The sequence below is a fragment of the Ursus arctos genome, unplaced genomic scaffold (genome assembly GCF_023065955.2).
Source record: "Ursus arctos isolate Adak ecotype North America unplaced genomic scaffold, UrsArc2.0 scaffold_7, whole genome shotgun sequence".
Classification (NCBI taxonomy): domain Eukaryota; kingdom Metazoa; phylum Chordata; class Mammalia; order Carnivora; family Ursidae; genus Ursus; species Ursus arctos.
Genome location: NW_026623089.1, coordinates 68,579,086 through 68,606,182, shown reverse-complemented (window position 1 = coordinate 68,606,182; position 27,097 = coordinate 68,579,086). Strand labels below are relative to the sequence as shown.

The 27,097-nt window shown below is 44.2% G+C and overlaps 1 protein-coding gene across 1 annotated transcript in view; it reads left to right on the top strand.

Annotated features, from left to right (window-relative positions):
• Positions 1-27,097, top strand: part of LOC113259021 (pecanex-like protein 2) — a 261,570-nt gene that overhangs the window by 185,845 nt on the left and 48,628 nt on the right. The window contains exons 24-25 of the mRNA XM_057308828.1: positions 17,156-17,214; positions 21,101-21,316. Of these exons, the coding sequence (XP_057164811.1) occupies positions 17,156-17,214; positions 21,101-21,316 (275 nt within the window). The remainder of the gene's footprint in view (positions 1-17,155; positions 17,215-21,100; positions 21,317-27,097) is intronic.

The window sequence follows — 27,097 nt, the reverse complement described above, 5'->3', positions numbered from 1 at the left end:
TTGGATAGATCACAAGTCTTCTATAAGACATAAAATACCATCGCTACGAGGAGAACATTGAACAGCTACTTGAAAGACAAGTATAGCTTTCATGGTGGTTACATTTCTATCAGATTCTCCAGATTGGTTGTAAATGTTAAATCAGGGGAGCCTGGGTGGCTTGGGTCATGATCCCGGGGTCCTGCAATGGAGACCCACATCCGGCTCCGAGCTCAGCAGGGAATCTGCTTCTCCCTCTCCTTCTCCTTCTGCTGCCCCCCACCCCCACCCCAGCTCATGCTCTGTCTCTCTCTCTCAAAGAAATAACATCTTTAAAAATAAAATAAAACATTAAATCATTCTGGGCATTATCCTTCTCCACAAATGAGCATTAAGCATCTATGTGAGGGCACCATGCTAGGCTTTAACTAACAGGAGTCACTTTATGTGATCGATCTGCAAAAACATCCAACTCTGTATTCTGTGTCCTTGGTCCCACCCTAGTTAGCAAGAAGATAATCAGCATTACTTAATCCTCAGCTCTCACTGAGGCATCGGTAGTACATCCCAAAGTGTGAGCTTTGTAAATCTCTATTAAAGTTCCCGCCCATATGCTTGGTTAGGTGTTTGGGAAATTATTCAGTCTGTGAGCCTCAGTTAACTCATCTGTAAAATGGGTTGACTGGCGCTCTGTGCCTCCCAGAAGTCGTAAATACTGACTGAGACCTGGTTCACTGTGGTAAATGTGCAGGTCATTTCTGTGTACAGCAATTTTATCCTTAATCCTGTCCCCGTTTTGTTCTTCTTCCCTATATTTCTATCTTCTTTCATTCGACTTTTCATTCATACGTTTAGACATATTTCATACGTCCCTACAACCTCTCAGAAATCCTTTCTGAAATGGCAGAGCACAATCATACCAACCGGTGAAAGGACACAAGTATAGACCACGGAACACCAAATCCACAGACAGCGCGCTGCCCCACGTCCCTGAAATATTAGTCTTCGCCTTTACGCGCTGCGTTTATGTTGATGCCTTGCCCACCGCAGAGCCTCGTCCTGTTCCTTGAGCGACAGGACGGCCTGAGTTGAAAAACAGCTCTGAAGCTTCACTCTTTTGTGGTTTATCAAACGACAGACTATATGATCAAAATATTTCAACTAGTCTCCGGGGGCTCCCGCGAATCTCACTGTGTTATTTCCCAGCACCTTCGTGGGTTTGGCATTCAGAAGCGAGGCTAGCATGGACCTTTGGAATTACAGAATCCCCGTGTGCTGCTCGCGGAAGGGAGTCCTCCAGCCTCTTTTACTCTGGGTGGAACAGCCTTTGGCCTTCTTAGGCAGCCCTGGATGCCAGGAGCCATGGCCGTGGGCTCTTCACTGGGCTGCGTCTGTTCCTTGTATTGTCACCGGATGCCACAACTACCTGGATACACCTTCTGCTGCCAGCACACCCCGCATCCTCGTGCCTCCTACATAGCCCACCCTTCACTGCTTTGAAGACAGCTCTCTCCCTTCACTGCCCTCTTTCTCAGGCTAAACAGCACTAACTACGTTTTGAAATGGTCCAGACATTGGGCATCCTCGCTGCCCTCATCCAGATGTTTACTGGGCTGTTTCTAACTCTCCCCTCTAGCTTGTTCCAGATGTCATCTGCTCGGCTCACGGTAGATGTGACTTCCCGTGACCCAGATGTTCTGCTCTCAATTATGCCTTCTAAAATCTAAAATCTCTCAATTATTTTACTAAAGTGTCGCCAAGCCAGGCCTTCAGCATCCCAATCTTATGTGTGTGGCTTAATGAAAATCAGAAATTTACATTTCCAGGGTGTCTGGGTGGCTCAGTCAGTTAAGCACCTGCCTTTGGCTAGGGTCATCATTCTGGGGTGGCATCGGGCTCCCTGCTCAGCGGTGAGTCTGTTTCTCCCTCCTCCTCTGCCCCTCTGCTTGCTTGTGCTTGCTCGCTCCCTCTTTCAAATAATTAAACGAAATCTTTAAAAAAAAGAAAAGAAAAGAACTTTACATTTCCTTTACCAACTCTTGACCCATCGGCTTTAGTATTCCAATACACAGAGGTCCATTTCAATGATACCGTTCTTCACCTCTCCTAGCCCTCACTTTCACTCTCTGCAGACCTGCCACCATCTCTGTCTTCATGCATTGTTTGTTAACGAGGATGTGTGGGACAAGGCCATGCATGCCTGACTTGGGCAAGGCAGTCAAAGAAAGAAGTTCTCAATGTCACATTTTATTTTTTACCTTTTCACAATGGGGAAGATTTTTCTGGATATTCTCTACCCATTGAGCTATTTTAAGCATGGTTTGTAAGTTCTTTGTGCAAAGCATGGAGTTTCTCAAAAGGCAATTTTTTTTTCTCAAATGTAAAGCAGCAAGCTTATTTGGCTTTTGGGTTAATAGTAAAATGGAGCACTATAATTAAAATTTGCAATTATGCAGAGGTGGGATTTACATATCTCCACTTGCAATTCAGCTACTTCACATTTGCTTGGATGTGTTTACAAAGTGCCTGGACATATTGAGATAAAAGTCTTGACGCTCCTTTTTCAGATGTCTTACGGCTGTTGGAGCTCTCAGATGCATGTCTAGGCGTGTGGTGGGCTCCCACGTATTATCGATGGGAGTAATAAAGGTAGTAGGTAGCGCAGTACTGGTCTCATTTTTATATTTACTGAACACCTGCTCCCCTTCCCAAATATATTCATTCTTGCCCATATGTATACCCATTCTCGAAGTAGATTTTCATTTTGTCTCATTTCACAGATCAGAAAAAAAGGAAGCTCGGTAAGTTAAATAATTTGCCCAAGGTCACAGAATACGTCGGTGGCCGAGCCAAGACTTTAAACCAGGTCTGGTCTTATTCCAAGCCTTGAGCACTTTCCATTATGACCCGAAGCCTCTCAAATGCCTCCCACATTAAAATGATTCTGTGAATGCCAGTTAAAGGGTTTGCTTGGGGCTGGAAAGAGGCGCCATCACGAGGACGCTGGTCAGTGGAGGAGCCGGACTGGAGGGACAGGCAGTGCAGCCCAGGCCCCGAGGTCCCTTCCTGGAGCGCACCTGACTCCAGAAGTGGCTTCTTTGGGTCCGGGGGCCATGGCATGGCGGTTCTCAGCAGGGCTGCCTCCTTCACGGGCCCTGGTTACGTGTGGTCGCCCAGCTGGCTCTCAGCAGCTCCAGTGCCCGAGCCGGGAGGTGTGAGGGGTACCCTCCGAGTGTGGCCTGGCTCCCCCAGCCCTGCCAGAGCCCTGAGGGTGGGACCTCTCACACTAGGAAATCTGTGATCACTGACAATGTAAATGGGTTGTGTATTGGTTCCAGACCTTTCCAGGTCTAGAGCCAGGAGATTAGAGAAGAAATGAGGCTTCCATGACCTTCATGGGTACTGAGTAACCACCTGCAGTCGTGAATAAAATCTCAGGCCCAGAAAGGGGGTCGAACTAACTCAAGATGCAATTTTCTTTTAAAATGGCTGATCTGAAAAGTTCTCTTGGAGGCCATCACTTGCCCTTGATTTTCCAGGGTGTTCAGTAACTCCAGACATCAGTGACAGGAATGAAAAAAGGCCCACACTTTTCCTAGGAGCTAACGGTAGGTCTTTGGGAGTCTCCCTCCACAGAAGGGATGACACAGGGCTGTCTGGGTGCACATGAAAATTAGAGAATTTTAAGTGACTTAAAATGCTTTGGAATCACTTTGAGACTGATAGAAGAGATGTGTTTCGGGGTTACCACAGCTCAGCCACCACGGGGCCACGCTGGGACTCATGGTGCAGCCAGGGTGGGAATATGTTCCTTCCCAAAAGGAACGGAAGTAAGGAGATAGCAGCAGGGAACATTCTTAGTCACGGATGATAAACGAAAGTGTCAAGGCAGAATGAGAAGCCAAAGGAGCTCGAGAGTTCCGTGTCCGTGCAGCTCAGCGAAGCGCCTGAGACTTGGGGCTGACCGAGAGCCTACAGTCCCGCCGGCCTGGCTCGGATTTCGTTTCCCTCTGCTGAAACTTCGCTCTGCATGCAATGTTTCTCTGGACTTTAGGCCTCAGGTAAGCAACAGACAAATGAGTGATACTGTGGCCAAAGGGCCAAGGCGAAAGAAAGACGAGAGTTCACACGGAGTCCCAGAGATCTGTTGTTTCTGCCTGGCCCGAGTGAGCTCTGGGGCCTCGGGGCAGGGAGCCGAGCAGGGCAGGCTGATCCACTCTGTCCCCCTGGCCTGGGGGTGGCGTGGGACGCAGGCCTACTGCCGCGGGCAGCCTTCTTGTCCCCACAAACTGAGACCAGTCTGAGAATACAGCAAACAGAGGAATGCAGGGCCACGGGACCCGGAGGGTGATTCCTGATGGCACACCCTCGCCCTGGGTCCCGATGGGGCTTCGGGCTGTGCGAGCCGGTGAATTCCGCCATTCCCAGTCGGGTTTTTCTGTCACTTGAAATCAAAAGGTTCCTAATAAAAGCAAATGATGCCTTCTATCAAAGGGATCCTCTCTCTCTACCTTTTATCTTGGGGGAGTGACAGCATGAAGGTCAGACCTTTATCACCATAACGCTGTGGTTCTAACTCGGCTGGAACCCAGAGCAGGAGCCGGGCGTCCCCTGGGGTACCCCCAGGGCGGAGTGGCGGATCAGGAGTTTTGAGCCTTTCTGGTTCTATGGCTGACATAGCCCCGTTGTCTGAGGCCGGTTCTTCCACGTCCCTTCTCTGCCTCAGATTTGTCTCAACTGGAATTTCTGGTCTGTGTCTGAATGCTGTTACGTCTGAGAAACTTAATGATGAACTTGGCCCCATCCTGCTGTTTTGCTGACGGATGAGAAAGCTCTCACACACATACCCAGGGGTAAGGTTTGACACTTCAGGTGTGGCGATGAGCTGTTATGCAAATATATTCCAGAAGGATGACGCTTTTGAGGAACTCCAATGCGGCGAATTTCTCAAATAGCACTGGCTCGAGCTTGTTATTCATGATGCTGTGTGCCTAATTGTACTCAGGGTCCTGTTAACATTTTGCTGAGCAGTTAAAGAATTTGAAAAGTGCAGAGTAGTGAAGTTGACCATGTGCCTGCAGGAAGGAGTCCAGCGTGCCCACCTGCTTCCCGGCTGTCTGAGGCTGCTGACTCCACACTTCAGGTCACGCAGGAGCGAGGCCTTGTGACCGAGTCAGGTTGATGGATGGTTTCAGGGGGTGTACGTCAATAACAGCATGAGGGCAGAACCCTTTTCACTGCAGCAAGTGAGGGCAGTGGGGGTCCTTCCCCAGCTTTTAGGGAAGTGTTGGAGATCGGGCTGGTTTCTTCCAAACGACGGAAAGCAGGAAATAGCTCTTAAAATCACGTTAAATCTGCAAACTCTTTTTCTGCCTTGGATCACATATGCAATAGTGCAGGAAATTTATTGTGTAAATTCAAGGCCTCTGTATAATGCCGGTTCACTCCCCAAAACCCAAGAACCCTGAGCACTTTAGAAGGTCTTTCCTGTGATCGGCCAATGCTCAGAATGGATGGCGGTGGCCATGGTCACTGTGTTTTCATTCTCCCCGTGACTGATGGAGTTGGCTGTGGGCAGGCTACTTTGGGTCCTGGGGAATGGGTGCATTTGAGGCTCTAGGTGAAATCTCCTTCCTTAGCATTCTAGTGATCAGATGGGGCTCCTTTAATCTTGTTACCTGAGCATATGTCCATGACTGACTTTAATCACACTTTAATGAGAGCCAAGAGACCTGGCCCAGGCTTTGCATATGGTTGCCGCTTCTTGTACACGGTGGTACCAAGTGATACCAACTGATTAATGGAAGTAGTATGTAATGTGGGCATGGAAGCCATACTGTTTTTTTCTTGTCCCTTTGGAAACATTCTGCCAGCATCACCAGTCATAGGGTTTATAATACTTTCTCGTGTCCGGATTGCTGTGTTTGCTTCTCTCTGTAAACAGTTACCTAGACTGACGCTCCCCTTCAAGATTTTTTAGATGAAAAATGACCAATGATGGGAAAATAATCACATACATGGGAATTAGAAAAAAAATCTATTATCTCATAAAAACAAGGGTAATTTAATGGATTGCATTCCTTTTCCATTTGTGATGCCTTCCTATGTTACAGTAAAGAAAGTATTTGTTCTAGGGGTTATAGAGTTGGAGCTTATTTTCCTAGTGTCAGGGAAGGCTTTGGAGAGAGGTATACTTTGAAGTTTGGGGAAGAGGGAGGAGAGAAAGTTCTTAGTGGGCTTTAAAGAAAATTGGGTAGGAAATGAAGTTTTTAAAAAGCAGTTTTTAAGAGCAGTCCAGGGTGATAGAACACTAGCTTTCTATGTAAAGTTATCATGAATAAAGAAAAGCCACCGGGGAGGAGGGTTTCTTAGCTTTGTCAAAGCAGCTGTTCTTGGCACTATTTTGAAAATATTTGTGCACCCCTCTGTTTACGGTGTTATTTACAATAGCCAAGATAGGGAAGCAACCCAAGTGTGCTTTGATAAATGAATGCATAAAGAAGATATATATTTATCTATATCTATATATATCTATGTATAGATATATGTAAATTCTCTCTATATATAATGGAATATTTATATATATATATATAATGAAATATTACTCAGCCATAAAAAAGAATGAGATTTTGCCATTTGCAGCAACACAGATGGACCTAGAGGGTATTATGCTAAGTGAAATAAGTCAGTAAGAGAAAGAGAAATATCATATGATTTCACTTATATGTGGACTCTAAAAAACAAAACACATGAACAAACAAGAAAACAATCTCATAAATACAGAAAACAAACTGGTGGTTTCCAGAGAAGAGGTGGATGGGGGGAATGAGTGAAATAGGTGAAGGGAATTAAGAGGTACGAACGTCCAGTGAGAAAATGAATAAGTTGCAGGGATGTAAAGTATAGCATAGGGAATATAGTCAATAATTCAAGAATACTGTAATAATGCTGTGTAGCGACTCCCCTTAATCGTGGTGAGCATGATGTAACGTATAGCATTGTCGAATCACCATGTCGTCCACCTGAAACCAATATAGCATTGTATGTCAACTGTACTTCAGTAATAAATTTAAAAAAATAATTCATTTAGGGAAAGGCTGGGGCAAATGCAGGACAACTGGGAGAGATGAATGAACTGATTATCCGTTGCCTATTATCCTTGAGCTCCTGGAGCCAAGATTTGACACAAACTATTTTAGTATTTGAAAAATCAATTTGAAAAACATTTTCAGGATAAACTTTACTATGCTTTTTCCCCATTGCAGAAAAATCTATGCCCAGATGTACTGATGCAGGGATAGCAAAAGCATTTTCTATTTACCCATCGTCTCTCATTGTTCTCTGGGGTGACTGGCCCGTTGTAAGGTTAAAGCGTTCTTTGTTTAGTTTTGCATAAGTTGGCGGTCATCGATGCAGCTCTGCATTTTAATTTCCTACCCAAAGTCCTGTGCAATGTTTAGTTGCCATTTTATGCACCGAGACAACAGGATCAGAAGAATTAAGCGACTCTCTCCTTTACACCCCTCACACAGTTTAATAAGTCATTAACCACGTTAGAAACAGAAATCAGGTTTTATTGACCTAACATTGCAGCTTTAGTGTTGGGGTTTTAGGACGGAATGAGCAGAGTGCAGTGTCATGCTCTGGAAGCGAAGAAAACAGCAAAGGAAAAGTGAAGCCCAGCTCAGCGGGAAACGTGCTGGCGGGCTTTTATTAAGTGCCACATCCCTCGGTGACAAAACAATACCGTGTGTTAATGGCTTCATGTTCAGAGACTGTGTCTTCTCAAGTTGCTGCCTCTCCTGAGACAAGCAGCCATGCAAACGGGAGGACCTGAGTTCATTCATCCAGGCTGCATGCACCAGTACACAAATGGGGTTCACTCATTGCCAAGGATGACCAAGCTTATCTTAATCCAAATTCTGTGCATTCCCCTGGTCACTAATGAGAAAAAAAGAAAAAAAAAAAAAAACTACATGTGTCTTCATTCGCAGGAGAAATTTCACCCACAACTCTAAATGACATTAGGCCTCTTGCTACTGGAAGGATATAGCACCCAGAAGTCAAAACCTTAAATCAAGCATGTTAAACTTGGGAAAAAACCAGCACCTTCTTGATAATTTAATCTTTATGAATCTGTTATAATCCTCTGCATCTCTATTTATTCAAGTCCCCCTTTGGCTGACTCTTTACCCAACCGCATGCAACTCGAATGTTTTTATTACTATTTATATTAGTTGCATTTGCAGAAAGAGAAGAAACACTTCTCAGCCCTTAAATATTTATGACCTTCCAGTGAATGAATAGTTGGACTTCATATCCTGTATTCGAAATGTTGGATAATCTTGGATTCTTCTGGCTGAAATGGGAGAAGCAATCTTAATTGGAAATGTAAGCGAGTTCAGATCAGAAATGAAAATTGCACGTGAATGCATTATTATTATAGTAACTCAATTCAGCTTGCTGTTAGCTATGGAAATTTTTTTATTTAAACTTTTTTTTTTTAGCTCTTTATAGATTCAGTGACAGTTGAGAGAAATAATACAGAGGGAGCTCTCATATATTCTTTACCCAGTTTACAGATGTTAACATCTTGCAAAACTATCACAATCAGGATACTGATGCTGGTACAGTCAAGATACAGAGCTTTTCTACCACCACAAAGTTCTCTCCTTTTGTCCCTCCCATAAGCTCACGCCCATCTTTCTTACTGCTACCCCCTACTTAATTCCTGACAACTACTAATCCATTCTCCAACTCTGTAATTTTGTCATTTCAAAAATGCTATATGGCTGGAATCAGACAGTATTTAACCTTGTGGGATTAGCTATTTTCTTTTTTTTTTTTTAATTTATTTATGTATTTGAAAGAGAAGTGTGGAACTAGGAAGATCGGTAGAAGGGATAAAGAAAGGGGGTAATCAGAAGGGGGAATGAAGCATGAGAGACTATGGACTATGAGAAACAAACTGAGGGCTTCAGAGGGGAGGGGGGTGGGGGAATGGGATAGGCTGGTGATGGGTAGTAAGGAGGGCACGTATTGCATGGTGCACTGGGTGTTATACGCAACTAATGAATCATGGAACTTTACATCGAAAACCAGGGATGTACTGTATGGTGACTAACATAATATAATAAAAAAATATTACTATAAATAAAAAAATAAGATGAAAGAGAAATGTGAGAGAAAGAGAGGGAGACATAGGAGAGAGAGAGAGAGTGGGGAGGGGCAGAGGGAGAGGAAGAAAGAATCTCAAGCAGACTCCCCTCTGAGCTTGGATCCCCACGTGGGGCTGGATCTCAAGACCCTAGGATCATGACCTGAGCCAAAATCAAGAGCTGCCGCTTAACTGACTGAGCCACCCAGGTGTCCCAGATTAGCTGTTTTCACTCACCATAATCAAGTGGACATTCGTTCAGGTCATTGCGTGTGTCAGTAGTTTGCCCCTTTTAAAGCTGAGTGCATGGATATACCACAGTCTCTAACAACTCACACACTGAAGGGCATCTGTGGTGTTTTCAGTTTGGAGCTATTATGAATATAGCTGCTATGACATTTCGAGTGAACATTAGTCTTCACTTCTCTGGGATAATTGCCTAGGAATGCAATTGTCATATGGTAGTGTTTTAAGAAACTGCCAAACTTTTTTCAGAGGTGCCGTATACCATTTTACATCCCCTCCAGCAATGTATGAAAGGTCCAGTTTCTCCAGATCTTTGGCAGGTGTTTTTACTATTTTTTCTTTTAGGCATTCTGATAGGTGTATGGTGATCTCTCATAGTGGTTTTAATTTATATTTCCTTAATGACTTACGGTGTTGAACGTCTTCTACTGAGCTTATTTGCCATTGGTATAATCTCTTCAGGGAGCTGTTTGTTCAAGTCTTGTGCTTGTTTTCTAATAGGATTTTTTCTTTTTTTACTGTTGAGTTTTGAGAGTTCTTTGTATATTTTAGATACTGGTACTTTGTGGGATATGTGGCTTGAAAATATTTTCTCCCTGTACCATGGGTTTTTATCCTCTTAACAGAGTATTTTGCAGGGAGAAGTTTTTAGAAAGACATTCTTGTCAAGTGCACATGGACTCTTCTCCAGGGTCGACCATATGCTAGACCGTAAAACAAACCTCAGTAAATGTAAAAGGATTGAAATTGTACAATGTATGTTCTCCAACCACAATGGAATGAAATTATAAATCAACAGCAAGAGGAAATCTGGAAAATCCCCAAATGTGTGTCAAATAAAACTGTCTCAAACAACCAGTGGGTCAAAGAGGAAATGACAAGAGGAAATTAAAAAAAAAAAAAACAAAACACAAACTTTGTGCTGGAGGAAAATGGAAACATAATATATCAAAATTTATGGAATGTAGCAAAAGCGGTATTCAGAGGAAAATTCATACCTGTAAATACTTACATTAAAAAATAAGAAAAATCCCAAATCAGTCACCTATTCTTCCACCTTAAGTGACCAGAAAAAGAAAAGCAAAGTAAACCCAAAGCAAGCAGGCAGCAGGAAATTATAAAAATTAGACTGGGAACAAATGAAATGGAGAATAGAAAAACAATAGAGAGAACAGATGACACAAAAAATGGTTCTTGGAAAATATCAACAACACTGACAAATCTTTATCTAGAATGACCAAGAAAAAATGAGAGAAGGCAAATTACTATAATAACAAATAAAAGTGAGGACATTACTACCAACCTTACACAAATAAAAGGATTATAAGAGCGATCTATAAACTGTCATATACTAACAGATTAGCCTAGATGAACTGGAAGTGGAAAACATGAACACCAAAAACTAGAAACATATTAAAGAAGACAAATAAATGGAAAGACATCCTATGTTCATCAGTTTAAAGACTTAAGAAAGTGGTATTCCTAAAACTGGTCTACAGATTCAATTAATGCTGAAATTTCAAGGGACCCTGAATAGCCAGAACAATTTTTAGAAGCAAAAGTTGGAGGACTCACACTTCGCAATTTCAAAACTCACTGTAAAGTTACAGCGTTACTGCAAAACAATGTGTCACAGGTACAAGAGTGGACATATAGCTTAATAGAGTAGAATCGAGAGTCCAAGAATAAATTTATACATCTGTGGTCAATTGACTTCCACAAGAGTGCCAAGACCTTTCAGTGGCGGAAAGGACAGTCTTTTCAACAAATGATGCTGGGACAACTGGATATCCTCTTACAGAAGAATGCTGTTGAACCCTTACATCACACTATATACAAAAATCAAATCAAAATGACTCAGAGTTGAGTGTAAAAAGCTAAAACTGTAAAACTCTTCGATTTGCAATGAATTCTTAAACACCAGAGTCACAAGCAACAAAAGAAAAATTGGATTATTGAAATTAAAAGCTTTTTACATCGAAGCACACCATCAAGGAAAGACAGTTCCACTCTGAGGTATATGCCCAAGAAAATTTCAAAGAAAGTTTTCAAACAAAAACTTGTGCACAGAGTTCATGTTCCTAGAATCATTGTTCCTACTAGCCAAAATCGAACACAATGCAGATGTCATTATTTGATGAATGGGCAAACAAAATGTCATACATCATACAATGGAATATTATTCAGCCATAAAAAGAATGGAATACTGATACATGCTACAACATAGATGAACTTTGAAAACATTATACAAAACTAAAGAAACCAGACACAAAATGGTGCATATAGTGTGATTCCATTTATATGGAATGCTTGGAATAGTCAAATCCATAGAAACAAAAGACACAGTGGTGGTTGTCAGGGGCTGGGAAAGGGATGAACAGGGAGTGACTGCTTAATGGGTATAAGGTTTCTTTTGGGGGTGATAAAAATAGTCCAGAATTGGGTAGTGGCGACAGTCACACAACATTGTGAATGGATTAAAAGCCAATCCATTGTTGCTTTGAAATGTCAAATTATGAATTTTATGTTAAGCAAATTTTACCTCAATATTTTTTTTTTTAAAAGTAAGTGGGACACATTTGTGTGGGTCTATTTCTGGGTTCTTCGTTCTGTTTCATTGATCTCTGTGTAATTCCCTCCACCAATCCTATTCAGTCTTCATCACCGAAGTCACATAATAAGCCTTGAAATTGAGTAGACTCCCACTTTCTTCTTTTTTTTTAAATTGTTTTAGCTAATATTATTTTTCTGCCCTTCTGTACTTAGTGAATTTTCACTACTGTTTTAGCTGTGTCCCACCAATTTTGATATGTTCTGTTTTCATTTTCTTTCAGTTTACTTCATTTTCATTTCCACTGAAACTTTGTCATTGTCACATGGGTTATTTAGAATTGTGTTGTTTGGGGAACCTGGGTGCCACAGCCAGTTGAGCATCCGACCCTTGGTTTCAGCTCAGATCATGATCTCTGGGGTGTGGGATTGAGCCTCACATCAGGCTCCGTGCTGAGCACGGAGTCCGCTTGGATTCTCCTTCCCTCTCCCTCTGTCCCTCCACCCCACCCAGAGAGCGCATGCTCTCTCTCTAAAATAAACAAATCAATCTTTAAAAAAAATGTGTTGTTTAGTTTGCAACTGTTTGAATATTTTCTTGTTATCTTTCAGCTACTGATTTCTAGTTTGAGTCCATTGTGGTTGGAAAATACACTTGGTATTATTTCAGTTTTTAAAAGCTTGTTGACATAGTTTTATGTTCCAGGTTATGTTCCAACTCGGTACATGCTTGACTGTGAGGCGTCGTGGTGTGAACTTGCTTGAGTTTATCTCCAGTTTCTCCTCTTCTCATGGGACTCTGATGACTAGAACGTTACATTTTTTGTCATACTCCCACAGGTCTCTGAGACTGTTCATGCTTTTTTAGTCTTTTCTCTCGGTTGTTCAGATTATGTATCTATTGTTCTATCTTCCAGTTCGTTGATTGTTTTCTCTGTCTCTGTCGTTTTGCAACTGAGTCCTTCCACTGAGTTTTTTATTTTGCACACATATTTTGTATTATTTTGTATTTACTTCTATTGTATATTTTTGCTTAGAAAATTTCTATTTGGTTCTTCTTGTGTCTTCTATTTCCTTGCTGACTTTCTATTTTTTTGGTTGAGATTCTATTTTTTCTTTTGTTTCAAAAGTTTTCTTAATTGCTTATTGAAGAATTTTATGAACACTAGTTCTAAATCTCTGTCAGATAATTCTCTCATTTCTGTTATCTCAGTGTTGGCATCTATTAATTGTCTTTTTTCACTCTGAGATCTTCCTGTTTCTCATTATGACAAGTAATTTTCTATTGAAATCTGGATGTTCTGGGTACAATGTTATGAGACTCTGGATGTTATTTAACCCTTCTGTCTCAATCGCTTTCTCTGACACCACTCTGGCAGGAGAAAGGGAGCACTGCTTTGTTACTTCCGGGCGGAGTTAGAAGTCAAAGCCCAGGCCCATCAAAGGTGGCTGCATTCACAAAGACCCCCCCCACCTTTTTTTTTTTTTTAAGATGTATTCATTTATTTGAGAGAGAGAGAGAGAGATAGTGCAAACGAGTGAGAGGGACAAGGGAAGAGAGTACCCCAAGCAGCCCCACAGGGCTCCATCTCACGACCCTGCGCCAAAACCTGCACCAAAACCGTGAGTTGGATACTTAACTGACTGTGCCAAAGACCCCCTCACCTTTGCTTTGGGATCCCAAACAGCTACTCCCTAAGGTTCTGGGAGCCAGAACTAGACCAGTCCTCCCAGATGGTAGCAAGGTTGGTGGTTACTTGAATGTCTGTCCTCAGGCAGAGCCCACTATGCCAACTATATAACCCTGTGCCTTCAGGAAATGACTCTCATGCCAAGTCATTCTGAAGCACATGGTGACCCAGCAGCCAGAAGAGCAGCACTGGCTTTGAGAGAACTAGTATGATTGTTAGTGGCAGCAAAAAGTAAAGATGCAAAACAAACCCGAATGAACCTTGTGTATATATCCAATTTAAAAGGTGACAGTGTCCTATTTAAGCTCTGACTATCTTCTTTTGTCTAGATTTTTGAAGGCCATCCTGTCCCATGAAAAGAACTACAGTCCATCCATAACTCCATTCTGGCTTTGCTCTATGAACAGACACCCATCAAACTTTTTATTCTAGCCAGTCGCACTTCCCCATTGAAAAAACAGGAATAATTCTCCCATAAATAGTCTGTGTGTGCTGACAAATGGGAATTTGAAGCAGTATAATTACGTTACTCTTAAATGATTTAAGTGCCTCCAGTAAAACCATATAAGAGAGAAGGTGCTTGACTTAGGGAGACACATCAGGGGGTGAGAAAGCACAATCTGAGGGAAGAAACTAGCTGAGTTATCTGCATTCCATGTTAACATAAGGGAAGATGCTTCGGAGCAAGTCAGCCTATCTGGAAAAGCCTATGACTAGACTGTTGGCCTGTGGCCCTCCGGACGATGTTGCCTAGCAATGAACAGGGACTTGCCAGGCAGGTGCTAGGAAGAGTACGTGCACAGAGATGCACACCTAACATGTACCAGCATTCCGTACCCCCCTTGAGACTGAGGCGTGAGATACAAGCCCCCATCTTCTCTTTGAGCAAACAGAATTGATGTTTATGCAATTGGACAGTTAAGGCAGAAATCCAATTACTGAGCTAATTAGCACCTTTGAGTGGTAAGCACCAAATGTACAGGAGGAAAGCACTGGAGAAAAGCTCAAATTACCCAGTATGGCTGACAGTTCACCTTCTTAGAGAGTCTGGTGGAGAGCCAGAGGCCCTGGGGTACACAGGCAGCTTAGCTTAGTTATTGCTGATCAAATTTAGCCCTCTGCGTCCTACAGCCTTTTGAAAAGATAGCTTTCCAGTTAACATAGTTTTAGAAGGTGTTTTAATTCCCCAAGGAGTTTGATAAATGACTTTCTTTTGGCTCAGCCCCACTTTAAAAATTGTTTATTCTGCTGCTGAAAATTCCATTTGTCGTAGGTCTTCAGGTGAAATTAAAATTCCGTTTAGGGACTTATTATGCCGACATGGGATTTTGCCTTCATTAGAAAGAATTTTGTTGTTTGCTGCATTTTTCACCACCCTGGGCTCTTTTACTTTCACAGCTGATCTGAGGGTATTTGAAAGGAAAACTGACGCAGTAATAGAACAGAGTGGTAGGGTTTAACAGCCTGTTTGAGATGCAACTGAATATTTCTTCTCTCCATCCCATCTGCAGAATCTGTCCCACAAAGTTCCAACAGGATCTCTCCTAGATGGTTCCCGAATATCTGAGACAGATGAGGAAAAGCGAATACTTTTTTTTCTTAGTTCCATCTAAGCATTTTTTTAAAAATCTCTTCTGATTCCCAAGAGACAAGTTCACAACAGAAGTCTGCATTCTGAGGTGTCTTCCTAAGCACCATTACTACTAACAAGTGCCTGTCATTTATCAAATCACACTCAGGATATCAACGATCATGTTTAAGTATAAGTTAGTGGCAGCTAGTCTCCCTTCTTAGCAGATGTCATGAGAGAAAAAATAACGTTAGAAACAGCATTATTTTGGACTCTTCATTTATTCGTGCCAGTTGTGAGCAAAGGTGTCTTCACACTCCTTAGGGTCTGGTGTACAAGGGTGGATATAATCAAATAATCACACGAAGAAATATATGACATGGTAGAGTCAGCCAACTGGGTTCAAATCCCACACTTATGTGTGGCCTTAATTTCACTGTGTCTCAAGTTCCTCTTTGGAGGAAATGGGTATAATAATAATAATACCTACCTACGAAGGTTCTTGTATAATGAGTTAACTCTCGTGAAGTACTTACACAGAGAAGTGTTGCAGAAATATTAGCTGTCATCATTGGTAGTAATATTAACATGACAGGTTCCCCACAGGAGAAGTATGATGTGTGAAGGAGCATATGACATGAGTCTCACCTACAGCAGGTGTCAGGAAGGCTTCCCTGAGAGCGATGCTGGGGCCAGACTTGAAGACCAGAGGATCTGTCAGGAAGGCAGGTGGGGTGGTAAGGACTCCAAGTAGAGGACGCAAGAGTTGCAGAGGATGCCGAAGAAGGCAGGGTGACAGGAATAGGAAGTCGGGGCATGCTGAAGACGTGGACAAAGGCTAGCATGGTTGGAGGAGAGAAAGCAAAGGCAGGGGCCAGGCATGCTAAAGATCAGTTTTTTCACAAATGTGAGTAGGACCCTCATTATTGGTCAAACTTGTATGTAAACCTATATTCAATGATTTATTTCTAGTGAAAGCCCTTTCTTAATGGCTTCGGTTTAACTGTATGAAATCGCCATCTTTGTACGTCATGAACAGTTAAATATCCAAGGCCATGTGGTTGAAGTCAATGTCATATTTCATCCTTTGAAGGATGATGAGACCACCACCGAAGATCTGAACTAAAAAGACAAAGCGGGTCAGGTCCAGTTTCTCTGAGCAGAGCTGACTGTTGTGCTTATAAAGGGTTTCTGGGACATGTGGAGTTCAAGGACAGCTGAGGTATTAGAAGCAGAGTGGGTTGATACCATCGGCACAGGCAGTTACTTGGGGACACACTGGTGATCGGTCGCCCCTCGGAAGTCTGGAGTAAGTCCGACCCTCACTGGCTGGCTTTCGGAAGCAAGGGGCCCCATGGGTCGGCTCTGAGGCTCTGAACGGAGGTGAGTTGTCGTAACTAGAGAGATTAAAAACTGGTCCTGATGGCCATTTGTTGCCATGACTACAGACAATCTGTCGTCTTCTAAGTTTGTAAGAGCCAGTTTCATCCTTGTGCTTCAACGGAAGAGAGAGGCCTGTAAGAAAGTGCCCAGCATTTGAAAGCGAGTGGTGGAGACACTGACTGCTCACCCCGGTTTTCTGGGGTCAGTTGGAAAAGAAAGATGCCTGTGTGTGCACCGCTTTCAAAATCGGAAAGTGAGTTACTTTCCATTGGCAGTTCAAGCCCTTGCTTTTATTTTATGGACCTGGTGCTCAAATGTGATAAGGCACAAGCCCGGTCTCCCAATCCTGAGATGTCTTCATCTCTCCCGTCCACGTGTTTCTTGTACTTTTCCCTCTCTGCCTTATCATGAGACCCCTCTCTCTTCCTGCACCATTGTCACATTGGAGCAATCACCCTGATTGGTGAGCTCCATGTCCCCTGCATTCCCTACCACACAGCCGATTCTGGAAACCAACTCTCTCTCGTTTGTGATGATCTAGTCATGACCGTTTATTTACCCTTTTATGGTCCCTTCTAGCACACGGCGCGTGGATAATTCCAACACGAGACTGGTGGTCCAAATTGAAAAGGATCCAGGTAAGAAGACACCTTCCTTCTCTCTTTTTAAACTCTTTATTTATTTCCTTATATAGATGGATTCCTTCAATCCAAACAAGGGAAATGAGTACTCACTCTTTTTAGTCACTGTGGAGGTGATGTATGTCTTGGTAATAAATATGCTGACTAGAAAATTAAAACTATACAAATAGACTGACCAAGCATCCTGATTTGGTTTGGAAATGCTTTTCTCCATTACTTAGAATTGACAAGGTAGCTGTTCAGTATAGAATGACGCTGTCAGTGACGACATTTTAGTTTCTGTGTGACGAAAGGCAAATACAGACTCTAAAGCTTGCTGTTGGTCTTGTAGCAAAAATACTCTTTGGAAAACTGTCAGTGTTATGATGTCCTCAAAGGCAAACCATTCCAGGATCTAGGGTCCGAAAGTCTTCAGAAACTTCCTTCAACATCAAGCTATGGAAGAATTTACCTGCTAGGAAATTATTTTACTTTTTGCTTTCTGTAATCTGTTTCATTTTTAACCATTCTACCTCTTTTTTCCTGATAACAGAATGCAAATTTATCTCTTCTCTATTTTTATCCACCTCACTCTCTCCCCTGTGCCAAAAGTTTTGTCTAGGAAGAATTGTATCGTGTCATTATCTATACTTGAATTGCATATACATGATTAATTTGAAACCTGGAGAGACAGGTTTATTTTTTGTTGACCTAAAGTTCAGTTCGTCAGTACAACATGGCAGGGGTGGGCGGGCTACGGGTGTCTCTGATGCACAGCCATGAGACTCTGTGACATTGCATGGCCATTGACATCAGGCTTATGGACAGTTTCACAAGTGCATCTTCCTTCCAGTGACTCATAATCGTTGTCTCATTTTAACCCAATTATGTGGATCTGTGGGCAAGGTGTTCTTTCTACAAAGACTCCACTTCGGTGGTTGAAACTGTTTTTGTTTTATTTAAATATCACACACATTCAGGCCTTCCCTTTAAAAGGGGCGGGGGCTCAAAGTGATCTCTAATTAGGGTCTCGGGACGCATGCTGATTCATCAGTGAAAATGAATTGAATGGTAGGTCAGGCAGGACTCATCCACACGAAAGTTCAGCACACTGATACTTCATTAGACTACATGACATGACTCAGCCCCCAGAACAGTTTATTTCTCTCCATTAATCATAATTAGGTTGGAAGTGCACTCATTTCAATTCGGCCTTCAACAGTCATGAATGCCCAGCAAGGATATTTATAATTTGATGTGTTATCTTATAGATTTCTTACAGGTGGATCAGTGCTCTTCCTTATGTAGCAAGGGGCCAGTCTTCACTTTCCTGCACCCCCATTCATGCTCCCTTTCCCCAGGGTCCGGAGCAGAAGGAGATCTGTTCAGATCTGCAGGCCTTATCTGGACCTTCCCTGATGCTGCTTGCACCCCAACAGACAATCTAGAAGGGAACCTTAAGTTTAGCTTTAGGCGTTTCCTCTGTGGGGCGACTCTGCTTCTCTGACTTTCCAGGGCCAGAAGTTTACTCCCCAACAAAAGAGGCTCCTAAAATAGGAGTACTGAATGCAAACTTTTCTCGCGGGCCCTCTTGGTACTTCCTCCGCCCACAAGACCACAGAGCAGGAGGACGTCCAAGTTTATCCAGTCTTCTCTTTAAAATGTTTCTTTCCTTCATCATGAGAGATCTGATAGAGGGAGTGAAAGGGAGATTAAAGGAAATACACCACGAACCCCCCATTCCACGCCCCCCCCCCCAACGTTCCATCTCCTCTCCCATACCCTTCCCTCACTCCTCTCTTGGTGTCTTATCCACCCAATTTGAATGGCTACAATTAAACAAGCAAACACGTAACTGCTGACAAAGCCGAGTCTTGGCAAAGAGGAAGAGCAGCTGGAACTCTCAATCACTGTGGCTAGAGGGGATGCAAACATGGTTCAGCCACTTCGGAGAACGGCAGCCCCACTCCTCGGTGTTCACTCAGGACAAACCAAAACTTACATTCACATAAACTTCTGCTCATGAATATTTTTGGTGGATTTCCTCTTAATCACTAAAACTGGAAACAACCCAAATGTCCTCCAACGGATGAATGAATAGTGCATGCACACCACAGAATACGACTCAATGCTGAAACCGAAGACTGCTGGGTACAGCGATATGGCTGAATCTCAAATGCATCTTTCTAATTGGCAGTTACGTGACTATGCATTTATTAAGGCTCATAGGATTACACACTAAAAAAGATAAATTTTACTCTACATAAATCATCCCTCCATAAATCTGATTATATATGTAATTTAAAAATAGTAAATGATATCTATATGATGTATCTATTTGTATGTAATATGCAAGAACATGTATATAATATATAATAGTAGCAGTAATCATTTATATTGTAGCATATATATGTGTATATATATATATATATATTATATATACATGAGTTGATGCTGTTTATTGTCTCTATTCCTCAATAACTTTGATTTCAAAAAGCCCCAGAAGTTACTTGACAGGTGTGTTCTTAAAAACAAAGTTTTCTTAAAGAAGCTGTAGGATCTATGGTGTTATCTATGATTCAACAGATATTTCGTCCCTTTTGCATGTTAGGACTTCTGCCAGTGTTGGGACACAGAAATAAGCAAATTCAGACACAGATCCGTCTTCCTTCATGTCATGTCTTCTTCACTTTTCTTTCTCCACTGCACTGGAGAAATCAAACATGTGTCAAATAACCATATATACACAAAACCCAAAAGTCAGATTCCAACTGTGACGGGTGCTTCAGAGCCGAGGATCTGGTGCTGGGAGACTGTAACAGGGATTCGGCCCCTCGAAGTGGGCCGTGGGCTTCCCTGAAGCAGCCCTGAAGAATAGTAAGTGTTCAAAAGCCAGAGAGGAATGGCAGAGCAACCCAGGCAGAAAGACTGGTGTCTACAAAGGCCCGGGGTGGGAAGAGCACGTGAGTCCCTCTGGAAGAAATTCTGTGCTGAGCAGAAGGGAGGAGGGAGGACTATGTTTGTGTGAAGTGAGGCCGGAGATTGAAATAGGGAGCAGATCCCACGTGCCTCTTGTGTGTCCATATATCATAGGTTTGCTCTTAGCTTATACCTGTGACTGTCCCAGATTTTCCCTGGGAATGCTAAGTTATATGGGATCCGATTATGGGTGATGCGAAGAAGCCTTGTTTCTATCTTCAAGAGCATGGAAAACCCACTAAGGGCTAGAAGTAATGGGGTTGAGGGGTCCTAGGTAGCGCATTCAACGTCGCAAGTCAAAGAGCTCATTCTGGCTGTGCTGCAGAGACTAGATGGGGCAGCAGTTCCCAGTGAAGCGACACCGGGGAGTCATAGGACTAGTGTGGCTGGCCACCTGAGAAATCATGCAGCTTGGGATAAGGTAGGGGTAATGCAAAAGGGGGAGGGTAGAAAGATGCAAAAAATATTGAAGAAAGTAAAACTGAGAAGCTGGCTTGTGAAGGAGTGGGAACAGAGATCCCTGGGTGATGGCTGTTTGGGTGGTAGTACCATTTGCTGAGACGGGCAACAGAATGCGGGCCCAACCTGGGCATGTTGGAGGTGAGGAGCATTTGAGACACACAAGAGCAGATGTTAAGTACACAAGGAGGTGCACAGGTCTAGAGCTTAGACAAGAGACCTCAGCTGGTGGTATGAATCTGTAAGTCATCTGCATTAAGACAATAATTTAATCCATTTGTATAGATGAGACTGCCCAGAAGGAAAATAAAGGGGAAAAAATAGGAGGGTCTCACAAAGTCAACAAAAATGGGCAAAGTATCTAAAAAACCTGATTTATCCTTGATCAAATGACAAGTCACTGTTTCTTAGGTCTGCGTGTATAGGAGTAAGTACCCACTGATCGTATTTCTTGTTCTGCCTTTAGGGAATGATGACAACAATCTTAATTCCATCTTCTATGAGCACCTGACAAGGGCGCTGCAGGAGTCCCTGTGTGGAGACTTAATTCTTGGTCGGTGGGGTAACTACAGCTCCGGCGATTGCTTTATTTTGGCCTCTGACTACCTCAATGCTTTTGTTCACCTGATTGAAATTGGAAATGGTCTGGTCACCTTTCAGCTTCGAGGACTGGAATTTCGAGGTAAGAATCTCTTCATTGTGGAAGTTGTTGGAAGCTGGTTGCCTCAATTAACTATCTTGCAAAGCTTTCATAAGAAGTTGCCATAAAAGAGGAAGAATTTCATGCCTGTCCTATAGATAGATGCGGGATGAGGGTTTTATTTGTGTATTCCGACAGAGACACACCCCAGTCATCTGAAGGAGTAGCAAGGTGAAACGTATGGGTGTAAACCTTTGGCGGGGCAAATCAGAACTTTGGTTTCAATCCTTCTGGGAAAATCTCAGAAGTGACAGGAGGTTGTGTCACATGCGTGGGCTCCATGTGGGGGTCAACCAGCCCTGAGGCAGAACCTGCTCCCGGGGTTTCAGGTGTCGTGGTCTACAGTAGGCCATCATTCCGCGTCTGAGCTTTTTCTTCAACTGTGCGATGAGAAGAGGAAGAAGAATGGGGGCCTCATAAAGTTGTGTGACTGAACCAAGATCGTGTGATGTGTGCACGATGCAGGTGCTTATTGCTTTGCGGTTGCTGAGTTGACCTGAATCTTGATGGCGTGACCCGGGTTTTCCCATTCATCCGAGTGGTGGAGCGCGCAGGGAGTAGCACAGTATACGTGCTCTCGGGGCCTTCTCCTGTGTTCTTTGGTCATTCCCTCATTCAGTACGTGTTTTTCTAACCCCTCCTCTGTGTCCGGCCGAGTTCTAATGCTGGAGGTGCCGCGGGCACGTGACCTCAAAGACTCTTACCCTCTTGGTGTTGGCCTTCAGTGGGGGATGTGGAAAAGGAACAAGTAAACAAACGAGCAAACTACTCACAATGGTGGAAAGCGCCCTGAAGGAGGGCAATCAGGAGTCTGTGACGTCACCGCAGGGGGCGGGGCTGAGGCGCTGCTACGTTAGACGGGGCGCCCAGGGAAGGCGACAGGAAGGAGGATGTTGCGGCTAGGAGCTTCTGCACAGTACGCGGATGAGCGGGGAGCCCTGACGTGACCAGAGCTCACGAGCAGCGTGGCACGGGAGGGGGTGGGAGTCCAGGCACGTGGGGCCTCCCAGCCAGGGTGAGGGGCTGCATTTATTCTGTGCATAATGGGGAGCCCTTTAGAAGTGTCACCCAAACAGGAGAGGAGGGGGAGACAGAGACGTGCAGGGAGATTTGGAGGTGGAAAGGGCTGGGCTCAGCGTTGGGAGGTGCGGGAGAGAGGAGGCTCGGCTTGCTCCCCATTTTCCAGGTTGAGCACCTGGGTAGACAGAGGTGCCTTTACTGAGACTGGGAAGCCTGGATGAAGAACAGCAGTTTGGGGTTTGGGAGGGGAATCAAGGACTCCATGTTGGATATTTACTTTTTAAACGCCCTTGATTCATCTAAGTGGATCTGTCTAGTAGCTAATTGGACATAAGAGCCTTATACTCATTCCGACGACATTTATCGAGCACTGGGCTGGGTGCTGTGAATACAGAAGTGCAGGGCCCACCTTAAGGAGCTTGGAGCCTGGCTGACAAGAGACATACTGAGCGATGAGCATCACAGCAGTGCCATGCATGGGGTGCCCTGGGGACCAGAGAAGAGGCACTGCGATCAGACTGGGCTGTGGGTCAGCTCGGCAGAGGAAAGGCTGCAGTTGGAGGCGGGGGGGGGGAGGATGGGGGGCACATGATGATAAAGAGGCACAAAGTAGCCAGATGGGGTTTCCAGGTGTTTTGGGAGAAAGGGGTCCCAGGCAGTGCTGGAGAGATGAGTAGGAGCCAGGTCATCGCCATCCGAGCCTCACAGTGACAAAACACACCTTTTAGTCAAGAACAAATTGCCATTACTTTCTATCTTTAACACAATCACCTAACTCTTTAACCCAGCCTTTTGGTTCTAATATCTTTTTTTTAGAATGGTAGGTTCTGTGGTTTAAGCATGTACTCTGTGCGGCCTTACAAATTCCAGGAATCTAATTCAGGGAACTTATTTTGGAAAAAGTTATTGGGTCAAGGGAGTAGCGATCCAGTTCTGCAGAATAAACAGAGAAGCCATGTTTCCCTGAAATTTTGTGCCAATGCCAGAAAATGCTGCAGGAGGTGGTGCAATAATGCAACAGAATTCCAGGTTTTCCTGGAATTCAAAGGAAGAACTTTTAAAGTGAGTCCGGTCGAACCTGAGTTAGAACTTCTTTTTTTTTTTTTTTCCTAAGATTTTATTTATTTATTTGACAGAGATAGAGACAGCCAGCGAGAGAGGGAACACAAGCAGGGGGAGTGGGAGAGGAAGAAGCAGGCTCATAGCGGAGGAGCCCGATGTGGGTCTCGATCCCATAACGCCGGGATCACGCCCTGAGCCAAAGGCAGATGCTTAACGACCGCGCCACCCAGGCGCCCTCTGAGTTAGAACTTCTATCACAAGTGCCACGCGGCTTATAGCTTCTTTGGCAAAATGATACTCGAGTTCAAGGCTTCCAAGTGGCCTGGACAGTAGACGTGTGCGGTACTGTGCCTGCGCGCCCCGCATACCACACACGGGCCTTCTCCTTATCCACCACCCTGAGTGTTCAGGCTTCGCCTCATACCATTTTGGGGGGCATAAGCAACCGTCACAAAACGTAATGGTTCAAGACAACAAGGATGTATTCTTTTTCACGGATGCGTGGGTGGTGGGTGGTTTGTCTGTGGCCCTCACCCTGGGTTTCTCAGGCGGCTGCGTTCAGCTGGAAGACGAACCAGGCTGGAAGGTCCGAGGTGCCACAGCCAGAGCTAGCTACCAACTCTGGTCCCTTGGCTGTCCTCCTGGTGCTGCTCAGTGTCCAGGGGGCTGGACTAGGTGCGGTCTGGGTGGTCTCCGTGTTCCAAAGAGGGGAACATGGCCACTGCAAGGCCCCCTGCGGCCCAGGCTCTGGGACAGGCACCCTGTCACTCCCACCATCTCCTATTGGCCAAAGGACAGCTCCAATTCATGCGGTAGTAAGTGGCCCTGTCACACAGCACAAGTCACTGGGGGCCAGTCTTAGAACAACACACTGCACTCCCGAAGCCGCCTCAGGAGAGATTGGAAGGAGGCTCAGAACCGCCATGCGCGTGTGCTTGGGCACAAGACAGAGGCAGTTGTGTTCAGTGAGACCGCCCAGGGGGGCCTCCCTGGGTGGTTTTTCTTCCTCCTGCCAAGCACAGGAGGACTGTAACCTGCCTATAAAATGGCCTAAGCCTACTAATGTCTGGGGAACAAAACACCAGTTAACCTGCCCCGGTAGCGCTCACTCCTGTACAATACATTTTCTTTGACTTAGTTCTGCTGTAGATGGGAACACGGTGCTGTTAAGAGAGCAGGACAAAAATCTACGTTATGCTGTAGTTGCAGAAGGGATCCAGTTGACCTGAAATGACTCTTCCTTTTTATATCTTTTTTCAACATCTATTACAGTATTCCCAGGGAAGATCTTGTTTTCTTCCTCCTCCTTGAGTATTTTTCTAAGATATCCCTTCAGTGTTTCACTTTTTTCTCCAATTCCCTATTTTCCCAAATAGCCGGCTTTATTTCAGTCAAATTTGACCTCCTTCAATATGACCTGGGGCAGTCAAAATCCAGTGCTCCCCTCTTAAGCACACTGAGCTGTCAGTGGAAATGTGAGCTGCTCATGGCACTGACTGAGTCTAGGAAATGCATAACACCCCGGAGGAAGAGGAAGACAACCTCCCGTGACCAGGGAGCGAGAAGTCCACCTGTCCCTTTCTCACTGCAAGGGAGGCAGCTGTATCAATAGGTTTTAACTGCAAGCAACAGAAATCAACTCTAGGGAACTTAACCAGGAGAAGGGTTTATTGGAAGATATCGCACGGGGCACAGACTTTCTGAGAAGGCTGGAAAAGCGGGCTTGGTGGCTGTAAATCAAGAGCCATGTCTAAAATCACACCATAGCCCTGATCCCACGAAGCGGTCACGTCTTGGCGGGGGATGGGGGGACCTGGGCGCTGCCTTCACTTTATTGACACCATGATCCTGGATCGTGGATGCTGCTGCCACTGCTACCCCCCGAATCTGGATGGAGAGCCCCCTGTGCCTGCGTCTTTGTGTCACCAGCGATTAGACCAAGTCTGGGGTGCAGCTCACGGATGAAGCGGAAACCACACGCATATGTTCTAGACGCAAGGGAGGCTGGGAAAGAGGGTGTCTAAGTTCTCAGTTGCCAGAGCGGGAGATGACCACTGCCTCTTGCCAACACTCATCCTGTGAGTACGTTGGTTGAAGTCATGCTAGCTGCTCTCATAGTCAAGTCCCAGATCTCCATGGCTGACACAACTGAGGCTTATTTTTGCACTCACATAGAATCCGGTCAGTGAGAGGAGGTGTGGGGGGGGTACAGGATGGTTCCCTTCCACACCATCAAGGGTCCTGGCTAATAGAAGCTCTGCCTAGTCCCTAGCACATTGCTTTTGAGGTCACTCTGAGCTTCAACATCAAGCTGGCAGAGAGTGGAGGATTGCTGGAAAGACTGTTTCGGGACAGGCCTAAACCAGGAATATATCATCTGCTCTTATATTCTCCTGTTTAGAAGTGACATAGCTGTAAGAGAAGCCAGGAGATGTTGTCTAGCTGAGTACCCAGGAGAAAAAGTAAAAGCAAAAGTAAAAAGTTGGTGAACAGTTAGCCAGTCTGGCATACTGGGTAATTTTCCAAACATACAATGGAGGTTTAGATCCTGGGTAGCCCCCCAAAATAATTAAGGTCCATGGCCCATCCTTTTTCTGTTGGCTGGTACTGTAGGAAACGATTGAAACCAATTCAAACCAAGAATACAAATAAGGAAGCCACTTTTTTCTGTCCTATTCCTTTTGGCTCATGTATCCTAGAATAGAAATAAATTCTTTACTTGTTAATGTAAAGGAACGGGATTGTGGTGCCCTTGCTGCCCTTGGGTTTGTGAGTATTACTTGCATCTACCTAACCAAGGAGCCTTTCAGGAAACCGTTCAAGACTTGACAGATTAATCAGTGGCTTTAAATCTAAGTCAGGGTAACAGATAATGCACTTGAGAAGGCCAACAGTGCGAAGAGCACCAAGCTCAAGGTTTTTCAAAAGAAATGGAATCTATTGGATTTGAAGTCCCAATTAACCATCATTCAAGTAGGTGGATACAGAAAAATGGAAAAGCGGGAGTTGATTATCTGTTCAATCCATTTCTGTTTTCCTTTAGTCATCCAGGTGACCCAGGATGATGGGTTTGTGCATTTCTGTTAGAAGGGGAAACAAATGAATGAGGAGTCACAGTGCTGTAAACAAGAGAAGCCAGGCTACTTGAAAATACTGTCTGAAGAGGGGAAGAAGCAAGAGTAGGGGTCAAAAGTAAGAGGAACTGGAGGGAGTCTCTTACGACATGAATGTGAACTCCGAGCAAAGGAGAGAGCACTGGCCTGTGAAGATGACACCTACCCTCAGAACAGCCGCAGTCCCATTGCTTCCTCCCACTTAGCATATGGGAAAGCAAGGGGCCAGGAGGCAAATACATTCTGCAGGCTCACAGCTAGTTAGTAATGGAAGTAGGCAAACGTATGTGACTCTCTAGCTCTTAACCAGAATGTCTCTTTCTACCCGACCGTGTTACCTTCTTCTTTCCTTTCTCCTTTTGGATATTTGTTTGGATTTGTACTGTAATGCTTATTTAGTTTACAAAACACCAAGTAACTGGGTAGAATGCCTTCGGTCACTGGCACATCTTTTCAAAAGTTCCACATTATTTTTCTAGGTCCCCCTCCCCGCCGAAAGAAAGAAAGAAAGAAAGAAAGAAAGAAAGAAAGAAAGAGAGAGAGAGAGAGAGAGAAAGAGAGAAAGAAA